The sequence below is a fragment of the Herpailurus yagouaroundi genome, unplaced genomic scaffold (assembly GCF_014898765.1).
Source record: "Herpailurus yagouaroundi ecotype Mexico unplaced genomic scaffold, PumYag 140, whole genome shotgun sequence".
NCBI lineage: Eukaryota > Metazoa > Chordata > Mammalia > Carnivora > Felidae > Herpailurus > Herpailurus yagouaroundi.
The window spans coordinates 64,745,967-64,766,440 of NW_024412395.1; the positions used below are offsets into that span (position 1 = coordinate 64,745,967).

The following is a 20,474-nucleotide window of genomic DNA, read 5'->3' on the forward strand; positions in this document are numbered from 1 at the left end:
GCGGCTCCCGCTGCCCGGCTCCGCTCGGCCGCCGCGCCGGCACTGACTCCGGCTCCCCCGCTCGGTCCCGCCGCCCGGCCGGCCCCTCCCAGCCCGCGATCCTCCCGCGGGGCGCGTCGCCCCGAGGCGAATTAGCAGAGAAAGAGACGGAGAGGGGGAGCGCCGAGAGCATGCGGAGGCGGAGGCGCCTGGGCGCGCTCGGCACAGGGCTGTAGTGGGTCTGTCTCCCCGCGGCGGGCGAGAGAGGCGGCGGTGCGCCCTCGCGCCGGGTCCCCAGCCCACCCTGCCCGGGCTCCGGCGCGCTGCGGCTGCGGGCGCGAGGTGCATGGAAGCGGCGGCTGCGGTGGAGGAGGCGGCGGCTGCCCCATGGAGTGTTACTACATTGTCATCAGCTCCACGCATCTCAGCAACGGACACTTTCGCAACATCAAGGGAGTTTTCCGAGGCCCTCTCAGCAAGAACGGGAACAAAACTCTGGTAATAGCTTGTTTCCCTCTCTCTCTCTCTCTCTCTCTCTCTCGCCCCCTCCCACCCCACCCCCAAGAGGGCATTTGGACATTTGGAGGATTGAGGTTACCGTGAGATTTTGGAGGTGTCGCGATTCAGTTTGGTTTATAATATATTAATGGATCTGTCTTGTGGGTGTGGGGTGAGAATTAGAGGTAGAAAAACGCTGGAATCTTGAGGAAGCTGGGATCCATGGTTTAGGTTGACACTTCGACGATGCTCTGGACTCCCAGCACCTCATTCCATAATGCTGGAGGTTACCAGAACGTCTCCTCATTTGAAGCAAACTGTGTCAACAGGACCTTCTTTTATTATTTATTTATTTATCTAGAAAAGAGAAGGGCCCTAACCCCGAGTGACCCTCTCACATCTTTTGGCTTAGGAAGCTGAAGGTGAATGGGGATGTGGGTGTCTCCGATGGAAGCAGGGAACCATGTGACTGGTGGCGTGGAGTAAGTGGCGGGATTGAGTGATGGTCTCCAGAGGAGTTCGTATTCCGGCTGTCTCCTGAAGGACTGGCAGCAAACTTCTCTAGTGAGGAGTTGTCGGTACTAAGCTTAACAGAGGGACTCCCAGAACCCTACATCGTCCACTTTAAGCTGTTCACTCGAAAGAGGTTGGAGAGAAGTGTGAAGGGCGAGCACTATGTCACAATAAGAGCCACTAGGAAACATGCCAGACATGCAGAACCCATGCAGTTGCTGGGAGGTTCTCACTGGACCACAGAGCTTCATCTTTCAGCGTCCTAGTAGGAAGAGTACTTCTGATTGGTGGCAGAGGATGTGCTGAGCATTGAGATAGTGCAGGGTAATAGCTCTTACTTTTTCTTCCAGATCCCCTGTTAGCTACAAAACCTCCTTGCCTGACTGGCTCCCATGTATTGTATCTTCTGAGAAGTGTACACTTCAAAAAGATACAAAAGGAAGTAGAGGAAAGGCTCCTTAAGGCTAAGTTCTGCAAGGAGAGCAGAGCTAGAGTAAAGGGGTAATATGAAAATGTATGTATCACTAAAGCCTGGGTCCCTTTTTTTTTTACAAAGTGGTTACTGAGCCTGAGAAGGTGGAGTAGGAGAAGTTTAAGGACAGACTCATTTAGTCCAAAAGTAAATACAGTATTCTTAATCTCCTTTTCTTTGCATATTTTAAAATATGATTCTACGTAATTTTTTTAAAGTGATGGGATATTTTCCAAAACTGAAAAGTTCTCTTCTAAAGTTTTAGATGAATTCTGGTATTCATTCATTTAAATGAATTCTGGTGTTGATATTATACACTTAATCTTTCTTTTTTTCCTGTGAATCTATTGGAATCCTCCTCTCAGATTTTTAAGATGCAAAGAAGCAGGGTTATTTTGTTACTTTTATTGTTGTGGTGTTGAACAAAAGAAAGTGAAAATACTCTTCTAGGGTCTTCCTTAGTGGAGTATTATGCACAGCAGTAGGCAAAGGCTAAGGGAATTATTGAAATTGTTTTGGTTCTGATTACTTTCTTAAGTAACTCACTGTGTGGGAAGATAAATATTTTGGCGTGGGGGGGGGGACTCTTCAATTTAAAGGAAGTGTGCATCAGTTTGTTTTTTAAATCAAGTTTTACTTGTGGGAAAAAGCAAATTTACTGAAGAAGATCTTTATACTTACAATAATGGTGTAAGTAAACACACACACACACAGTAGAATTCATTAAAAAAAAAAAAAAGTTGCCAACCCTGAACTTGTTAAAATTCTGATAATCTTGATTTCTTAAGTCAACTTTGGGTTCTAGTGGTGGTTCAATTTGCCTATGCCGATTTGTTTGTTGTGGGTTTGAAGCTGAGCCATTCATTATCATCCATATTGACAAAAGATAGGTTAAAGTCTAGATTTGCCAGTGTAAGTTTGGGATTAAAATGGGTGTTAAAAAGCAGCTATCTAAATGAGATGAATAAATCTAAATATGGGCAACTGTTGGGGCATAAACTGGAATAAGAAGGATTAGAAATTGCTCTTATATTTCTCTTAGTGATAGTAAAAGGACTTACAAGGACTTAGTAGCTAATTCTTCCAGATTGTGATTATAAACTGCCCAAGTATATATTTCCTGTGTAAGAGATTTACACTGAATAACATTAGGTATATTTTCATATATGGTCCAACTATATTTGAAACTATTACCTTACAACATAATATATGTCATACATTTGTTTTCTATATGTGTTCCTAGGATTTTGTTATTAAGGAGAATGAGATTTATGCCTGCCTTTAAGTATAACAGAAGAGATCTAAACATACCCATAAATGAATGTTTTTAATTAAATAGCTATCAATATTTACCTAAAAATGTATTCTTTACAACATATAGGATACTATGAGAACTTAGTGTAAACTAAAAGGTACTACAAGCTAAGTTCAGAAAACTGAACCTCAAAGTTCTCAGAATTAGGAACCTTAAGAAAAAACACAAATATTATCTTAAAAATGTATGTGTACTACATTTTGAATATTTTCAGCTAAGAATTTGTGGTATTACTTTTTAATACCAGTTTCATAGTATAAAAACTATGAGAGCATTTTTTACTTTCTTGTCTATTTGACTTTAACATATTTTGAATTTTGCCTTTAAAACATCATCACATTTTTGCATTTTGATATATGTATTAAGTTAAAAGAATTTTAATATTTCACTTTTTCTTATTTCAGGAAAGCACACTTAAAACCATTCAGGTAAAAAGTGCTTAGACTTTACCAAAGACATTCCAAATATTTTCAATTACTGAATAACCTAATGGATACTCTGAACATTTTTTTAATTCATATTTTTAAAAGATTTTATAATCTTCAAAAAATATTGAACAATTTAAGATAAGCAATAACTGTTAATACAGTGTTCTTTCATGAATTAAAAGTTACTTATACGATAAGGGTACCTCAGGCTTCAGTGACACTGATTAATTGCTTTAGTCCTAAAATCCAGAATGTAATCCTGCTACTTATACTGAAGAGATTCTCAAAATGTACAGTCTTCCCATAGATCATATTATTCACTCATACATACAATTTTGAAAAGACACTTAGAGATCAAGGCTGCTGTTAATCTTGACGTTATTTCTGAGCTTTCTAATACATTCCTCTTGACAATTTTAACTGAAAATATATAAATGTTCATTTTGCAGGGTCTTACAAGCAAAGAGAAAGGTCATTTCAATTGTCATGATTTCTGTTATAAATATTATCGTATCCGTGAGATAGCTTTAATTCCATGGAATAAGAGATAAACTAATATTTTATTAGTGCTGCAGGATATGTCTGAAAACTTATATAATTTAGTGGCAATGAATAAAGTTTACCATCCATGTATCTTCATTCTTTTTCCTTAGATTACCCCTTAGATAGAACTATTGTGTATAAAATTATTTATTGGATATGCTGATGTTTTTTTTCAATTGTGCCACAACATTTATTTTCCCTAATTATATATTTAAAAACTCTTAATGTAAAATATTTAAATATATATTTTTCACATAGTTTAAATATATGTTTGTTCACTTTTAATATGAAGTTTGGAACTTTGGCAATCATTACTAATTTGTTCATTACATTTTATTAGTCAGCATTTTTTATCTCATAAGAGTATTATGTCTATTTTACTGACTGTGGAATTCAGAAGAAAATGGTGGTCATACAGTAAATCAATATTATAATCTCGATTTCCTAATTCCAGACATATTTCCTTTATAATCTGGATACTAAATTAAGGGGTTCCATAGGAATTGGTGTGTTTATATCCGCACTGATAAAGAGATGCTGTAGGTGTTATCTGTTGTTTGGAGGCACCCTCCTTTTCCACTCACCTTCAGCTGTGGAGAAATAGATTCACAGAATAATTTGAATTCAAATATATTTTAAGTCTCATCCCCCAATATGCCAACATCAATGTTTTCTGTCTGGCTTAAGCTCTGTTTCTGTAGGCTGTCCTCCTTTTCAAATATATTAAGTACCATATTTGGCAGGAGAAGAAGTATTGATTTATTAATCGGTTCTCAACATGTTTGTTATTTAATTCATTTAGATTAATTGAGATACATCAGTTGTAAAGCACTATTCTAGGCACCACCAGCTCTGTGTGAAGTATCATGTGTTAAATATTATGCATTAAGATGTATTCATGTACGCTCCTGTTCATTTTGAATGTGTTGAAAAAATACTCATATATTTTGACGTGTTTGCAGGTTTCTTGTCACTCAGGACGTTTTCATATGTATTCATTTTGAAAAGAATGAAAAATTCTGGGTTTTTTCCTTTGTGTATACAGGAACTCACTAAAATTAGGAAATCTTTGAAATATATTCTTACGGCCTTTTGTTCTAATTATCATTATCTAATATAGCATTATTACTCATGTCATTTCCTTACACATTTCTATATCTCCTAGGGAATGTAATTTAAAAGGTTTCTCCACTCATTGAAACCCACTTACGTGGCACATTTAATATTGTGCATAAGACTAGAGAGACTAGTTGTTGAATTAGTGCTGATGAAAAATTACCATTGTTGGGTTGATATCCTCAAGAAAGGTCAGGGATGAGGGTGGTTTAGAGTGCTATCTTAGGCTATTCCCAAACTTTCCTCTTTATAAACTTGTTCACATAATTAGTCCATGATATATTCTTCCAAATTTCTTTTAAACTATTATATATTCAGTATCAAAGACCATCTTGTGTCTCACTTTTCTGACCTGAAAGTGTCATATATTCTTTGCTATATTTATTTTTTATTGTAGTAAAATCTTTACAAGTGTGCATTTTTACAACACGTTTTTCAAGTAAGGAAAGCAACTTATAATTGAATTATTGATATTATGACCTACTTATGACCTACTCATAAGCAAACAATATTTTAAGGTCAACATTATCAAGTAATACCCTGATACTGACATAGCTTTGTTAGTGCATTAAATACTAATCGAGTTATTTTTGAAAGCTGAAATTCAAATAGTGATATAATATCTTATCATCACTTCTCAGCTCCTTACCAATATTTTCTAGATTATTGATGACTGCAATTAACATTTTTACTGAAAATACAGATCAACAAGAGCCTTGGGGATCACCTAGTCCAAGGTCTCCTATGGCTGTAGTCAGGGCCAAATTCAGGCTGACGTAGTTTGTTTAGTGTGCACCGTGTTTAAAAATATTTGAGTTTAAATGTCATTCAAAGAAAAATGCACTTTGCTGTCTACACTGCTCTTCGCTGCTACATAGGTTTTTCGCTTACTTGCATTACCTTCCTGACAAGTGAAGGCACTTGAATTTCTCATTCTTTGTTTAGTCTGAGAACCAAATTTTACATATGGGGACAGAAACGTTTCCATCATTCTGCATGTGCCCTTTGTTATACCAACTAGTAGGTAGATAATTCTCTTCAAAAAGTTTTGCATGTTCATATTTTTATAGTATCTATTTGCTATGTATTGGTTGAGCTACTTAAAAGTATTTTCCAGATCATACATCTAGGAATGTTATCACAATAAAGAAATATGTGGATTTGAGGGTGATGCATTTTAGAATTGCAAATTTTGCTCAGGCTGTAGGTATCTTTTCGATAATTTCTTGGTTTGGGTTCTTTTAAAAATTAATACTGAATATAACTTTATTCTTTATATTTGTAATAAACATGTTTAGTTAATGTAACATTTGGAAAATAGTTTTTCAAACATTATGCACAGGGGAAATAATATTTTTAATAATTGTAATGATAGCTCAATGTTGAAATAGTTTCCTTCAGTGACCCTGAGATATTACCATTTTAGGCAATGGCTGTATATTTGGAGTTTGAGTAATCCTTCTAGAAAGAAAAACAATAGCAGTTTTAATCTGTGGTGTACTGCGGCCAATATTCATGAAGAAATATGTCTCTCACTTTTTTATATTGCTAACTACAAAAAATAAGAAATATCATTTCATTAATTTTTCTTTCTAAAAAATTTAGCCTGAAACCACCTGATCTATTTTATCTCGTTTTAAATTATTCTTTGGGGGCGCCTGGGTGGCGCAGTCGGTTAAGCCTCCGACTTCAGCCAGGTCACGATCTCGCGGTCCGGGAGTTCGAGCCCCGCGTCGGGCTCTGGGCTGATGGCTCAGAGCCTGGGGCCTGTTTCTGATTCTGTGTCTCCCTCTCTCTCTGCCCCTCCCCCGTTCATGCTCTGTCTCTCTCTGTCCCAAAAATAAATAAACGTTGAAAAAAAAATTATTCTTTGGTTCTGAGGAACTATTTACCACTTAGATATTACATTATGATGGTGTTTTCAACTAGCAAGGTTTCATTAATTTTATAAATGTATTACAGTACACTTTCTATCACAGTATAAGATAAAATGGGGTAATAAATAATTAAAACTTAATCCTAGTTGTCAAAGTAAACAAAATCCATTACTTGATGTAGTAGTCTGGACTCTTTCATAATGGTTTGACACCATTAGAAGAAAGTCATATACTTCTGTAAATATAAGAACATTAAATGTATTAAATACTTATGATGACAATGCCATATTCAAATTATAAGAAAATATTTTTTTTCTTAAATAGCTTTAGAAAAATGACCTTTGTCGTATTTCATAGCTAGCTTTATGTGTCAACCAGAATAGCATTCAATTATTTAATCAAACACTAATCTTGTTGCTGTGAAGATATTTTGTAGATGTGGTTAATGTCTACAATTCTTTGACTTTAAATCAAAGAAATTAACCTAAACAAATGTGCATGGGTCTCATGCAATCAGTTAAAAGGCTATTAGAGCAGAAACTGAGGTTTCCTGGAGAAAAAATTCTGCTTCAGGACTGCAGCATCAAATCCTGCCTTGAGTTTCCAGGCTACTGGCCTGATCTGCAGACCCCCAATCACACAGTCAATTCCTAATTCCCTAGCATATTAACCTATCTATCTGGCTGTCTGTCTGGCTATCTGTCTCTCCTATTAGTTCTGTTTATCTGGAGAACGCTGACTGATATATAGAGGATCAGTTTATTACAACTCTTTTACAATAAGGCAACTCAATATTTGAAATACAAATTATATTTGGATTTAATAAGAAATGGGTGAAATTGACATTTTAAAACTATTTAGGTTTAAAATTGATTGACCTCATTGTGGAATGTTTCTGTTCCCTTACAAAAAATTATAATAATTTTATTTTATATCTTTGCCTGGATTACAATCTATCCACCATCAATCCCTCTGCTTCCCCCCCCCAAAAAAAACTTTTATAACTATGTAAAATATACTTATTTTTATCTATTCAGCTCCAACAGATAGTCACACATGCACTGATTGTATCTGGAGAAAATCAGGCTATCTTTAAAAAAATTTTTTAACGTTTTTATTTTATTTTGAGACAGATACAGAGCATGAGCAGGGGAGGGGCAGAGACAGAGGGAGACACAGAATCCAAAGCAGGCTCCAGACTCTGTGCGGACAGAACATGGGGCTCGAACTTATGGACTGTGAGATCATGACCTGAGCTGAAGTCAGATGCTTAACTGACTGAGCCACCCAGGCGCCCTAAGAAAATCAGGCTATCTTTAAATGAGAAAATATTTTAACCCTAATATCAAGAGTGTATTATTTGGTAGGCAGAATTTAAGAAAACAGTCTTCAAAGGGGGCTATGTAAAATGAAGGACTTAGTTTTAAAAAAACAAAAATGTTTTCATAAAAATATATGGAATCCTGTGAATGCCCCTCCAGCTGAAACAACTAGAAACACAATTCTAGTTGAACCAAGTTGGACATATTGGTACTTGCGGGGAAGAAGATAAAGTGCACACTACGGGGAACCTTGGTTCATCTCATGAAGAAGGAATAAGGAATCATTATATAGGATTTGAGATTGGGTAAAGTGATTTTGTAGAGCTTTGATTAAAGCACTGTTTTATTCTGGATACCATAAGAAAGGAGGGTGAATTCTATAATTGGTTCTCTTAGTACTTTTTATCCAGGAGGGAAGGACAGAGTGGGGGTAAAGCTGTAACTGGCAAAAAAGCAGCTCTTGCTCATGTCAGCTGGCAGATGAGGATGTTTGGTAACAAAAACAGTGTTTGTTTTGTCTGTCCTCAAACATGATTGCTGAGTGGTCTTGTGTTTTCTGTTCCATCACGCTCATAGACGACCTTGCCTGATGTTAGTGGGCTGGGAAACTCTTCCTGTTTGATAAGATAATACCCACTTTACTCTCAGATCCAGATAAACGCCTAACCGACAGTTCCCAATGACTGCTTTTTTCTTTCTTAGATACAACATGATAATGGATAGTTGCAAACAGGTGGGAGGCAAGGCCATCAGCGAAGATAATTTCAAGGAAATGACTTCCAAAGTTGGGGACTTTTAGGGAGGAGGGAGGAAAGGAGAAGGGTCAAGAATTATCAAGGTGGAGGGGCACTTGGGCTGCTCGTGGGTTGAGCATCCGACTTCAGCTCAGGTCATAATCTTGCAGTTCAAGCCCCACACTGAGCTCACTGCTGTCAGTGTGAAGCCAGTTTGGATCCTCTGTCCCTGTCTCTCTGACCCTCCCCAACTTGCACTCTCTCAAAAATAAATAAATATTGAGGCACCTGGTGGCTCAGTCAGTTGAACATCTGACTTCGGCTCAGGTCATGATTTCGCAGTTTGTTGGTTTGAGTCCCTCATTTGGCTCTGTGCTGACAGCTCGGAGCCTGGAGTCTGCTTTGCATTTTATGTCTCCCTCTCTCTCTGCCCCTCCCATGTTCATGCTCTGTTTCTCTTTGCCTCTCAAAAATAAATCAACATGAAAAAATATTCTAAAAAATAATAAATAAACATTAAAAAGTAGTTATCAGGGTGGAACAAGAAGGACATGTGTCCTGCACTGGCACATTAATATGAGGATTTGGGAAGATAAAACATCTACCCATCTCTTGAGATACAGGGGAATGTTTTCAAGAGAGACAGATCAGATGGATCAAAAAGTAAAGAGAAACTTCAATCAAAAGTCTAAAGCTAAAGAGATTTCACTGATAATAGGCATTTCAAAATTCAAGAAAGCACAGTCCAAGTGTTTTAGGACATGTGGAAATACAGAGAATTGTGTCATAAAAGAGGATATGAAATAATCACATGGAGATTAAAGTTTAGAGAATGAAGAATTTGGAAATTCTTGGCTTCTTGTGAAACTGACATTATTGAGGATACCGGGTAGGGTAAAATTGGTTTTGATAATCCCAGTACAGGTAGTAGTATCAGGGGAGTGGTGGAGGATAGCAGAGAGGTAGGGCTTCTACGGGGAGCACTCAGAGTTCCTGGGCTCATGTTTGATTCCTTCTGTGAGACTGAATTATACAGGGCTCCACTCCGAGCCTACTCTGAGCCTCAGAGCTTTCTCCTGGCCCGGCTGAAGTGTCATGGCAGAGGGACATGGTTAGTTCTAGTATGTAGATTTCCTCCCATATTCAGCTGCTGGAGATTTAAAGTACTAACAATAATTCAAAGGTTAATCCATCCAAATTGTGTTAACCCACACAAGCCTTGTTTGTGTCTTTCAGATAGGAAACTACATAATTCAATGTAGAGCAAGCAAATTTGGAGAGACTTTGGTACAGCTCTGGAGCTCAGGGAGTTGTTAGGCACCTTAGATGGATTATGGAAAGCAGGAAAGTTTGGGACAATAAATTACTGGGAAAGAAGTTAAGACCAGTTGCTGACAAGGAATGGGTTGAATGATGAGAGGTTTGTACTGAATTATTTTTCCTATAACTGGTCAAGAATAGAAAGAGGGGATAAAATATAGATTCTATCTTTGTTTAATGAAAACATCTCAAGTGACATAGTCCAGTGTCCTCCAAGTCCTCCAGTGCCAGTGGAAATATCGTAAGGTTACCTTTCAAAACTTGATATTTAGCAAATCACCTCTTCTTGCAGAAATGAGACAAAGTACCTTCATTCTGGGAAGAGAATCACTGCTTTCACTCCAGGATTATATTCTTGCATCCAGTTTAGCATGTCTTCATCAAAATACTCACTGCCATACTTACCCAGTGGTTAAAATATAAATACTGTATAACCAGATGGATCTGAGCTCAAATTCTGGAAATACCTCTGTATCAGTGTGTAGTGAGTGGAGTTGTTTGTGACCAAAACACCAAATATCAACTCTGTATCTAATAGTGTTTTAATTATACACACACACACACACACACACACACACACAAACATATATATATATATATATATATACATGTGAAAACTTCATGAACATATATATGTGTGTTTATATATATATAATATATTAAGCACCTTAATAATTTCAAAGCCAAGGACTCTTTGATTTTATATATATTTTTCCCACAGTTGTAAGGTGGTTACTGCTCCAGCCATCACATCTACATTCTAATCTAGAAAAAAATGAAATGAGTAAAGTAGGAAGAACAAAGTTGACAGTTCTTTTTAAAAAAATTCCCACCCAACAGTGTTTGCTTATATCTCTTTTGATGGAACAATGTCACAGAACCACTACTAAGTGTAGGGAAGGATGAAAACATGATTTTTTAAAAACGTGATTAATTAAACTGGGAACACATCACTAATCCCAATAAAAGCAGTGTTCTGTTAGTAAGAAAAAGAGATAATTGATGATACCCCAGAAGTCTACCACAACTAGTCACTGGCTTTATGACCTTGGTCAATTTCACCTCTCTCATTATAAATTATATTATGTTTAATGGAGTTGTTAATAATTCTTACCTAGAAAACACTTTGCAGATCAAATGAAAAGTAATTTGCCCAGGTTTGATACATAAGAAACTCTAAATGATGGTAACGATCATAAAATTTTGTATCATAAAACTCCGTACTCCTAAGAAGCTGACTCTTTAGAAGAACTTAGGATTTCTTTTAACTCTCTTCAATAATGATTAGCATAACTGATTCCCTTGCAAGGTCTTGGATCACTGCTGTTCTGGTGTTACAAAATTAATACTTACACTAGGGGGCGGCATAACATTTCCTCTTGCTCTTACATAGACCTGTATGTAGTAAATAATCATGGATTAATAGATTTGTCAAATACAGTTATTACAGTTTTATTAGCCAAAAGTCACTTTAAAATTTCACTGACCAGGAAGTCAGTATGGTCATGTGACATAGGTATGATGTATTTGCCGTATGCTCTATTTGTGTATTTCACCACGTAGTTATTTTCTACCTTAGTCACATGTGATGTATGTATCAAAATGGAGCTGACATGGAGTTGATGTCCAACTATACCTTACTAGACTATATTCCTGGCTGAAATTGTGTCAGTTTTCATTACTGAAGTTGATGTTTCTGAGTACTTTTAAGTATCTTCAACCAAATCATTTTGTGAAACTTAATGCCCAATTTATTTTAATGTCATAGTTAATATATAATTAAATTTGATGCACATTTTCATGGAATTAAATTATTAAGCAAAATAGAGGTGGACTGTGATGACCACTATTTGTTGACACAAGAATAGAAAAACACGAAATAAATAATATTTGAAATTGCAAAATCTAACATATTGCATTATTGCCACAAGTCACATTACAGAAAAATAGTTGAAAAATATCTGAGACTCAAATTTCCCACTTTTATTAAAATTCAATGGAATTTCCTCCATACAAATTGGGATTACTTTTCTTAGAGAAAATGTACAGATTACATAAAATAACACAAACTGTTCTATTTGTTATTAATCACGTGAAATTATTGATGTAACATGAAAGATGCAATTTTTATGGATCAAGACTTGGAGGAGTTTGATAGTATGATACATGCTGCTACTCAAAAACTCGACAGGCTATTTTCATGTAGGGTGATACTAAAAAAATTTCTGATGTAGCATATTCCATATTGCTGTCCTGGAGACCCACATTTAAAAAAAATTTTTTAATGTTTTTTTTTTTTTAATGTATTCTTGAGAGAGAGAGAGAGACAGATCATGAGTGAGGGAGGGGCAGAGAGAGAGAGGGACACATAATCTGAAGCAGACTCCAGGCTCTGAGCTGTTGCTGTCCTGGAGACCCATATTTAAGACAATCTATTACCATACCATTTCACTGTAAAGGGTTATGAAGTAAGTAATAGTAGTAGTGGTAATAATAATCATAGTAATAATAATGACAATAATAATAAGACAATTTGTTCTACTTTGTACAGTGCATAGCATAGCTCTAAGCGTAATTTGATGATGTAAGGAAAAAAATTGGAAACCAAGGATATTGTTTACTTATAGTGTTAAACTGGTCTAATTAAAATACTGTATCAATTCAATTAATATATGCTATAGTCACTAATTGTTCTCCTTCCAGGCACTAAACATGCCAACTATTTTGACACATTAATAAAGTGCTAATACAATCCTATCAACTATTGAAACTATAGACTATGTGAGATATTCTTCTCTTTTCTTTCAGCACCCCACATAAGTGTAGTATCTATCTGTTCACAGACACAGGCAAAATAGGCATGCACACATGGAAAAATCATTCTTTGTCTCCTCTCTCACCCCCCTCTTGCTACACCCCCACCGTAGTCCAGAGAAGCAGAGAAGATATTGTTACTCCAGTTTTAGTCTGTCTGCATGTTTGTTTCTCAGGAAGTACATGTAATTCTACTAACAGTTTTGGCCAAGCTAGGGATCAAAAAAATTATTTAGTTGAAAAGTAATTAAGAACGCCACTTCCCCCCTACCTCAGCCAATGAATATAATAGCAGAGGTCTGAAAATAACAGTGGTAATATTTTGGGAAATCTGAAGGAAGCTGATGGCCAAAGTTCCACTGGATGACCACAATCCTAGGAATTAAAAACAAATAGAAGGAAGGAAGGGGAAAAGGAGGGTTGGAGTGAGGGAAAAGAAGAGTAAAGAAAGTTAGGCAGTTCTTGGGCAGTTAAGAAGACTGTAAACTGATATAAGAAGAGGTATCAATTTAAATAACTGGATGATGGTCCATCCAGATTTGGCTGGGATAATCGCAGCTAAGGTTGTTGTCTTAGAATGCTTAATAATGGTACTACCTTTACCTTTCTGATTTGGATGATAATCTGTATGAGAATCCTTTAAATGTAGAAACCTCCACAGTGATGGGAATCAGTTTGAAATGATTTCCTGTTCTCTAAACTGGCTGAAGTTCTGCATTACTTTAGGATTTGTAGATTCCTGCGAGAATGCTATCTCCAGATGATGACATTAATATAGTACTTGGCTAGTTTTTCAACAACCCTAAGCCTTGTTGTTGTTTCAACAACCCTAAGCCTCAATGATGAAAGGAATGCTGTTATTCTTTTTCCCAGTTTGGGTGTAACTGCATGATGGACAAAGGGTTATTCAGAGGCAGGGCACAGGCACAGGGTCACTAAGAGGTCATCTGTGGCAGATGCAGTAAAGAGGAGAACACTGAGTGTCCGGTGGCTGTGTGTGAGCCAAGCCTTGTCAGTGGAGAGTCCCTGGGGCTCATGAGCCAGCTGCATTGTTCCAAACTATTTAGTGGAAGAATTTTGCCCAAGCCAATTTTGGTTCCTCAACAAGACTCATTCAACAAGGTCACCTTTGAATCTGTCAGCTACCTAATACTATTCCAATACATGTATTTTATGCTTCATGTAATGAGTTAATTTTGGTTATTTTTAGCTGAGAGACCTGACTAGAATTTAGGACGACTGTGGAATTGGCAATTTTTTTCAAGGACATAAGTACTGTGCTGGGTTTTATATCTAAAGACTTTTGACAGTGTTCACTCCCTCCTTTGCTTCTCATCAGTCCCCTTGATGGTTTTCTATAGTGAAAGGTGTTCAGCCTCTGGAATGAGATTTAGGTTTGAATTCTGGCAATGTAACCTGGACCAGGCATTTTTCCTCTTTGAGGTTAGGTTTTTTATCTATACAACATAACAAAATTGTAGTTCATTTAGTCCCTGCTATATACCAGGTGTTATTTGAAACATGTTATGTAAATCATATGTAATTACTGTTGAAATGCCTTAAGATGGGTATGCGTGAACAGCATTATTGTAATGATTAAATAACATAAGGGGATTCTCTACTTCAGAGTCTGATGTTATACGATAAAAGCTATTGTTATTTTTGCCAATATTGATATCTTAAATAAGGCTTGTCCTTCCTCCTTTCTGAAGCTGATACAAGGTCTTGTGCTTTTCAGATAGAACATGAGGGATGCCAAATGAAGAATACTTATTGTAGGTGCTATAGGGAATCCTGTGAAAAATAAGCCAGGGAATTGATCATAAAATTTAGCACCTATATATGACCTATGAGAGGATTATCTAGTTTATTCTATGCAGGAAAACTGAAGTTCTCTGGTGTACAGATTTCAGACTAGATGATCATACTTGTTACCTGAAGATGTAGAAAATGCAACATCCTGGACTTCACTTAATATAAGCCATACAGAGAAAGACAGATACCATATGGTTTCACTCTTATGTGGATCCTGAGAAACTCAACAGGAACCCATGGGGGAGGGGAAGGAAAAAAAAAAAAAGAGGTTAGAGTGGGAGAGAGCCAAAGCATAAGAGACTGTTGAGAACTGAGAGCAAACTGAGGGTTGATGGGGGGTGGGAGGGAGGAGAGGGTGGGTGATGGGTATTGAGGAAGGCACCTTTTGGGATGAGCACTGGGTGTTGTATGGAAACCAATTTGACAATAAATTTCATATATAAAAAAAAAAATCTATGGTTAGGGTCCATATCTATCGTTGCTTGATTTCAACCAACTTGTTCCAGAAGGACACTTGGATGTCACACACTCATATTTGACATGAGAAACGAGACTCTTTTCTTCTTCTTTCTTAGGTTCTCTGTCCAACACTTCTCCTCATCCCACTTCGCCCCCAAATAGAACCTTTAGAAAGCTGGCAGAAATGCATGTTTCATTGTAAGGAAAAATGAAATTTAGAAAAGGTTTAGTTAGAATATAAGGACATAATCTTAAAATTCGATAGAGTCCAACCTCTACAGAACAGATGAAGATGTAAAACTTCATGTTGTAAGCAGAAAATAATCTAGTTCTAGCTTCAGCCTCATGAGACAGTTTAGTTAACTTAGCCAACTTCCTTTTCAACCATGCTTTCATGAAGCATGAAGAAATTAGAAGTAATAATGCACATCATAGTATTTAAGAATTTTCAATGTATGCTATTTTCTTCATTCATTGTGTTGAACTACAAAGCAAATGGTTGAGCTAATAGTAAACATCAGGTAATTTACAACATAAAAGACATAAGGGTGAATAACTTTATGAAATGTTGGGTGATAGTACGTATTTTCATGAAAAGTATATGGAGGATTTAACAGTGATAGCTTGGATTTATAAATAAAATCTTATATGCTAATTGTATTCTTATTAAATCATATGATATATCTCAATTACCTTTGGTATTAAAATTATTTTATTTTATTTTAAAATTTGGTGTAGGTACTGGTTGTTATGTGTAAGTGATGAATCACTAAATTCTACTCCCAAAACCAATATTGCACTATATGTTAACTGGAATTTAAATAAAAACTTGAGAGGTACCTGGGTGGTCAATCTGTTAAGCGTCTAACTCAATTTCAGTTCAGGTCATGATCTCACGATTTGTGAAATTGAGTCTGAATCAGGGTCTGTGGTGACAGCACAGAGCCTGCTTGGGATTCTCTCTCTCCCTCTCTACCCCTCCCCCACTTGCATGCTTGCTCTCTCTCTCAAAATAAATAAATATACATTTAAAAATTAAAAAAAATAAATTTACAGTATTGCCCATTTGTTTATCAATAAAGCATTCAATAAAGACATTTTCATGCTTCTTTTTCTTTTTCATATAGGGAACTGGACAGAAGCTAGTTAATTAGATTTAATGAGCTAAATGGCATATTTTATATGTATTATATATTGCACCAAGGTAGAAAAAAGATTAGTTAATAAACTATATGATTTTAGTAAAATTCAGAGCTTAAGATATTTTTCTAGTACTTTCAATTCACTTTGCAATTTTTCTTCCTTCAGCTTTTTTCAGTCCTAGTGTTTGCAGTCTTCTGTTTAGTAACTATTAAGAGTAATGGAAGTTCTCAAACCAAAGCAGATAATGAATTATTTGTAAGTCGTTTATAGCTGAAAGAGTGCCATCATTTTCTAGGATATATTATTGGGTTTTTCATTTATAGGAATAAGATAAGAGAAACTGTCCATTTTCTAATCACTGGGCTTTGCAGCACACATTTGTCAAGGCTTGGCTTTCAGCTTTAGATGGTTCATAATATGTACGTTATCCTCCTGTCTTTCTCAGATTATTTTCAGGGAGAATACAAGAAAATGAAAAGATCTGAAACATTTGAATATATTTTTTGGTAAGATGTGGGTGCTTCTAAATTTATTTTCTCCTAATTGCTGGCTGTGCTGCAAAGAAGAGGAATGGGGGATGGGCAGGGCAAAGAGAAAAGCACCTTGTAATGTGTCAACAGAAAAGAGCCTTTGAGCGGCCCTTTAGTGTTATTTGTAAGGAGCTTTCTACTATCTCTATCCTCATCAGTTTGGCCCAGTTCTAAACTGTGTGTGTGTGTGTGTGTGTGTGTGTGTGTGTACATACAATAACGATAAAAGGTCTAAATGTAGTTACAAGCTTCTGGGATATCTGAAGGGAATAGGAATATTATTAAGGATTAAGGATGATTTTATGCTAAGAAAATATAGTAACATTTTGAAATAGAGAATAAAGACAACATAATTCATTGCAAAACAGAAGCTAGAAACAAAAAGCATATAGCTAAAAGTGATAATAAATATCCATTGAGTGGAGACTCACAAGATAATAGCATAGCCCTACATCACATTGCTTCTAACTTCATATTTTGATTTGATTGTGTATTCATAATACAAGAAGAATATGATTTTTAATCAGGCAGGTACCATTATTATCTACATTTTACTTAGGGAAAACTTTAGATAATCTAAGGTTATTGCCAGAGACTATAAAAGCTGTGAATGGTTCAGCCTAATTTTGTCTTAAGTTGTGTTTTAGTCACAACCTCAATAAGTGTAGTTAATTATGTTAATTTTATAATAATAATGCTTTAAGCACTTCCATTTTACAAAGAATAAGAGATCAGTTAATTATACAATAGAAATTATATATATTATTTACAAAATACATACTTTACATTCTACCCTTAAAACAGTTCATGAGGGGCACCTAGGTGGATCATTTGGTTAAGCGTCAGATTCTTGATTTTGGCTCAGGACATGATCTCACAGTTCGTGAGTTCTAGCCTCACGCTGGGTTCAGTGTTGACAGGGCAGAACCTGCTTAGAATTCTCTCTCCTCTTCCTTCTTTACCCTTCCCCCACTTGTGCTCTCTCTCTCTCTCTCTCTCTCTCTCTCAATAAATAAGCTTAAAAAAAGTTCGTGGTTAAATCTATATGTCAGAAAAATATATTAAACTAGAAATCAACTATATATTTCCAAAAATAAGTCTACAGGTATTCCCGGGGATATGCATATTTTTGCCTTTATAAGTTTTAGTTTCATATCACATGATATATAGGTTTGTCAGAGAATCAATAATGAATACTTAGCCCACTAAATTAAAAATATGAACTATTAAAGACAGTTTGTATGCAAACTTTTGAAAAGTAGAGATAATCACATTTAACATAACTTGTTGAGCTATTGCCTATCAATCCCTCATACCTTTTTGTGTGCCAAATGCTGCACACAATAAAATTACAGTTCATTAACTTTCTTTAATACAAGTTAAAAGGAATGGGGCACCTGGGTGGTTCAGGTAAGTGTCCTACTTTGGCTCAGGTCATGATCTTGCGGTTCACGAGTTCGAGCCCTGCATCGGGCTCTGTGCTGACAGCTCAGAGCAGGAGTCTGCTTTGGATTCTGTGTCTCCCTCCTTCTCTCTCTGTTCCTCCCCTGCTTTCACTCTGTCTCTCTCTCTGTCTCAAAAATAAATAAAGATTAAAAAAATTAAAAAAAAAACCAATTGTGTGGCAGAGATGCCTCCAAATGTGAAGCAAAATACATTGCTTTATTTTCTGCTAAAAATTTGCTGATTTTGAAAATTGATTTATAAAAGAGAAGGGGGTGAGCCATGACTTTTACCAGAAGGAATACCACCAGTAAAAAATAAGGTTATATTGCTGACAGTAGATAGGAAGCTAAGTAATATGATTTTTTTGTTTTAGCAGTTATCTGTCTTCAAAAACTAACAAAATGGACTCGTGTTTATTTGTCAAATATGAATTAAACACGATAGTAACATTATCTGATGATTTTCCCTTTCTCCTCTAGTAGTTGCTCAGTCATCAGGGCGTGGAATCACACCTATTCTCCTTGCTTGAGCCTGTTGAAAGTCATACTCAAGTAGACTATAATAACACTGTAAGTGGAGAGGCCGGAAAAGAGACTTTAAAAATGGAAGACAAAAAATAGTAAATAACTTGTGAGATATAATAGACATTTTACAGAGGAGTGTTTTAATTATTGGTAGGGTGAAAGGTGTCATTAACCATCTGATCAGTTTCATAGGCTATAGACATGAACGTCCTACTAATATTTTATGATTTCAGAATCTCAAAATAGGTAAATTATTATTTTTATTATAGCAAATGTTTAATAAGAAGATATTTCACAATTGAATATTTGGGTTTTTAATGGATTTTATTTTTATATGTTTAATTTGAGTGTTTATTTAGAAAGAGAGAGCATGAGCATGAGAGCATGAGAGAGAGAGAGAGAGAGAGAGAGAGAGAGAGAGAATCCCAAGCAGGCTCCATACTGACAGCCAGTAGCCCAATGTGGGGCTTGATCCCACTAACCCTGAGACCATGATCTGAGCCAAAATCAAGATGCTTAACTGACTGAGCCACCCAGGGGCCCCAAAGATTTATTTTATTTTATTTTAAGAGAGAGGAAAAGAGAGAGCATGAGGTGGGGAGAGGGGTGGGGGAGGAGAGAGAGAGTGAATCTTAAGCAGGCCCAACGCTCAGCTCAGAGCCTGATACAGCCTTGATCCCATGAACCTGGGATCATGACCAGAGCTGAAATCAAGAGTCGGACCCTCAGTTGACCAAGGAATCCAGCACCCCTTGTATATCTTTTATCTGTATTTCTAGGTGGATGAGTTGACCTGAGTTAAAGAGTATTGGATTTAGAATTTGAAGATTTAGTTCTTACTTAATTATTCTGTCTACTTAAGACTTAGTTTCTGGACAATATGTATAATGTTTGCAAAAGTATATATCTGCTCTGGGATACATGTATTCATTTATTTCTACATTCCTATAACATATTTATTGATTATCTCTATGTGTCAGATTCTATAATAGACACAATTAACACAATGGAAGGCAATAAGGATTTGGTTCTTTGTTTCTAGAATGCATTGTCTTATGCAGTGGTCACCGAATTGGAGTATATGAAATATGCTAGCAAGTGTACAAATTGCTTTACATGGAACAAGTAGAGATACTAAACATTGTCTTTATATGTGTGATTATCTCATTTTAAAATGTTTTATAATTTTTTATGCTATATAGAAATGCATGTAGGGGCGCCTGGGTGGCGCAGTCGGTTAAGCGTCCGACTTCAGCCAGGTCACGATCTCGCGGTCCGGGAGTTCGAGCCCCGTGTCAGGCTCTGGGCTGATGGCTCAGAGCCTGGAGCCTGTTTCCGATTCTGTGTCTCCCTCTCTCTCTGACCCTCCCCCGTTCATGCTCTGTCTCTCTCTGTCCCAAAAATAAATAAACGTTGAAAAAAAATTAAAAAAAAAAAAAAGAAATGCATGTATTTATTTGCTTATTAGCTTGAAAGCCTTTTGCTAATAGGATTGTGCCATCAAACAAATTCAGTGCCTGAATTAGTATAAGGGAAAAGAATCAAATGAAATGAAAAATTTTATAGCCAAAGACAATATAATTTTTAAATATTGATTTACATTTTTTTTTGGCTGGAACATTTTGA

General features: G+C 36.2%; 1 protein-coding gene across 1 annotated transcript in view; it reads left to right on the forward strand.

The window, feature by feature from the left end:
- The first annotated feature begins 263 nt into the window (after positions 1-263).
- ZNF804A (zinc finger protein 804A) overlaps positions 264-20,474 on the forward strand; it is a 288,577-nt gene continuing 268,366 nt past the window's right edge. The window contains exon 1 of the mRNA XM_040475589.1: positions 264-477. Coding sequence (XP_040331523.1) covers positions 367-477 — 111 coding nt within the window. The 5' untranslated portion in view covers positions 264-366. The remainder of the gene's footprint in view (positions 478-20,474) is intronic.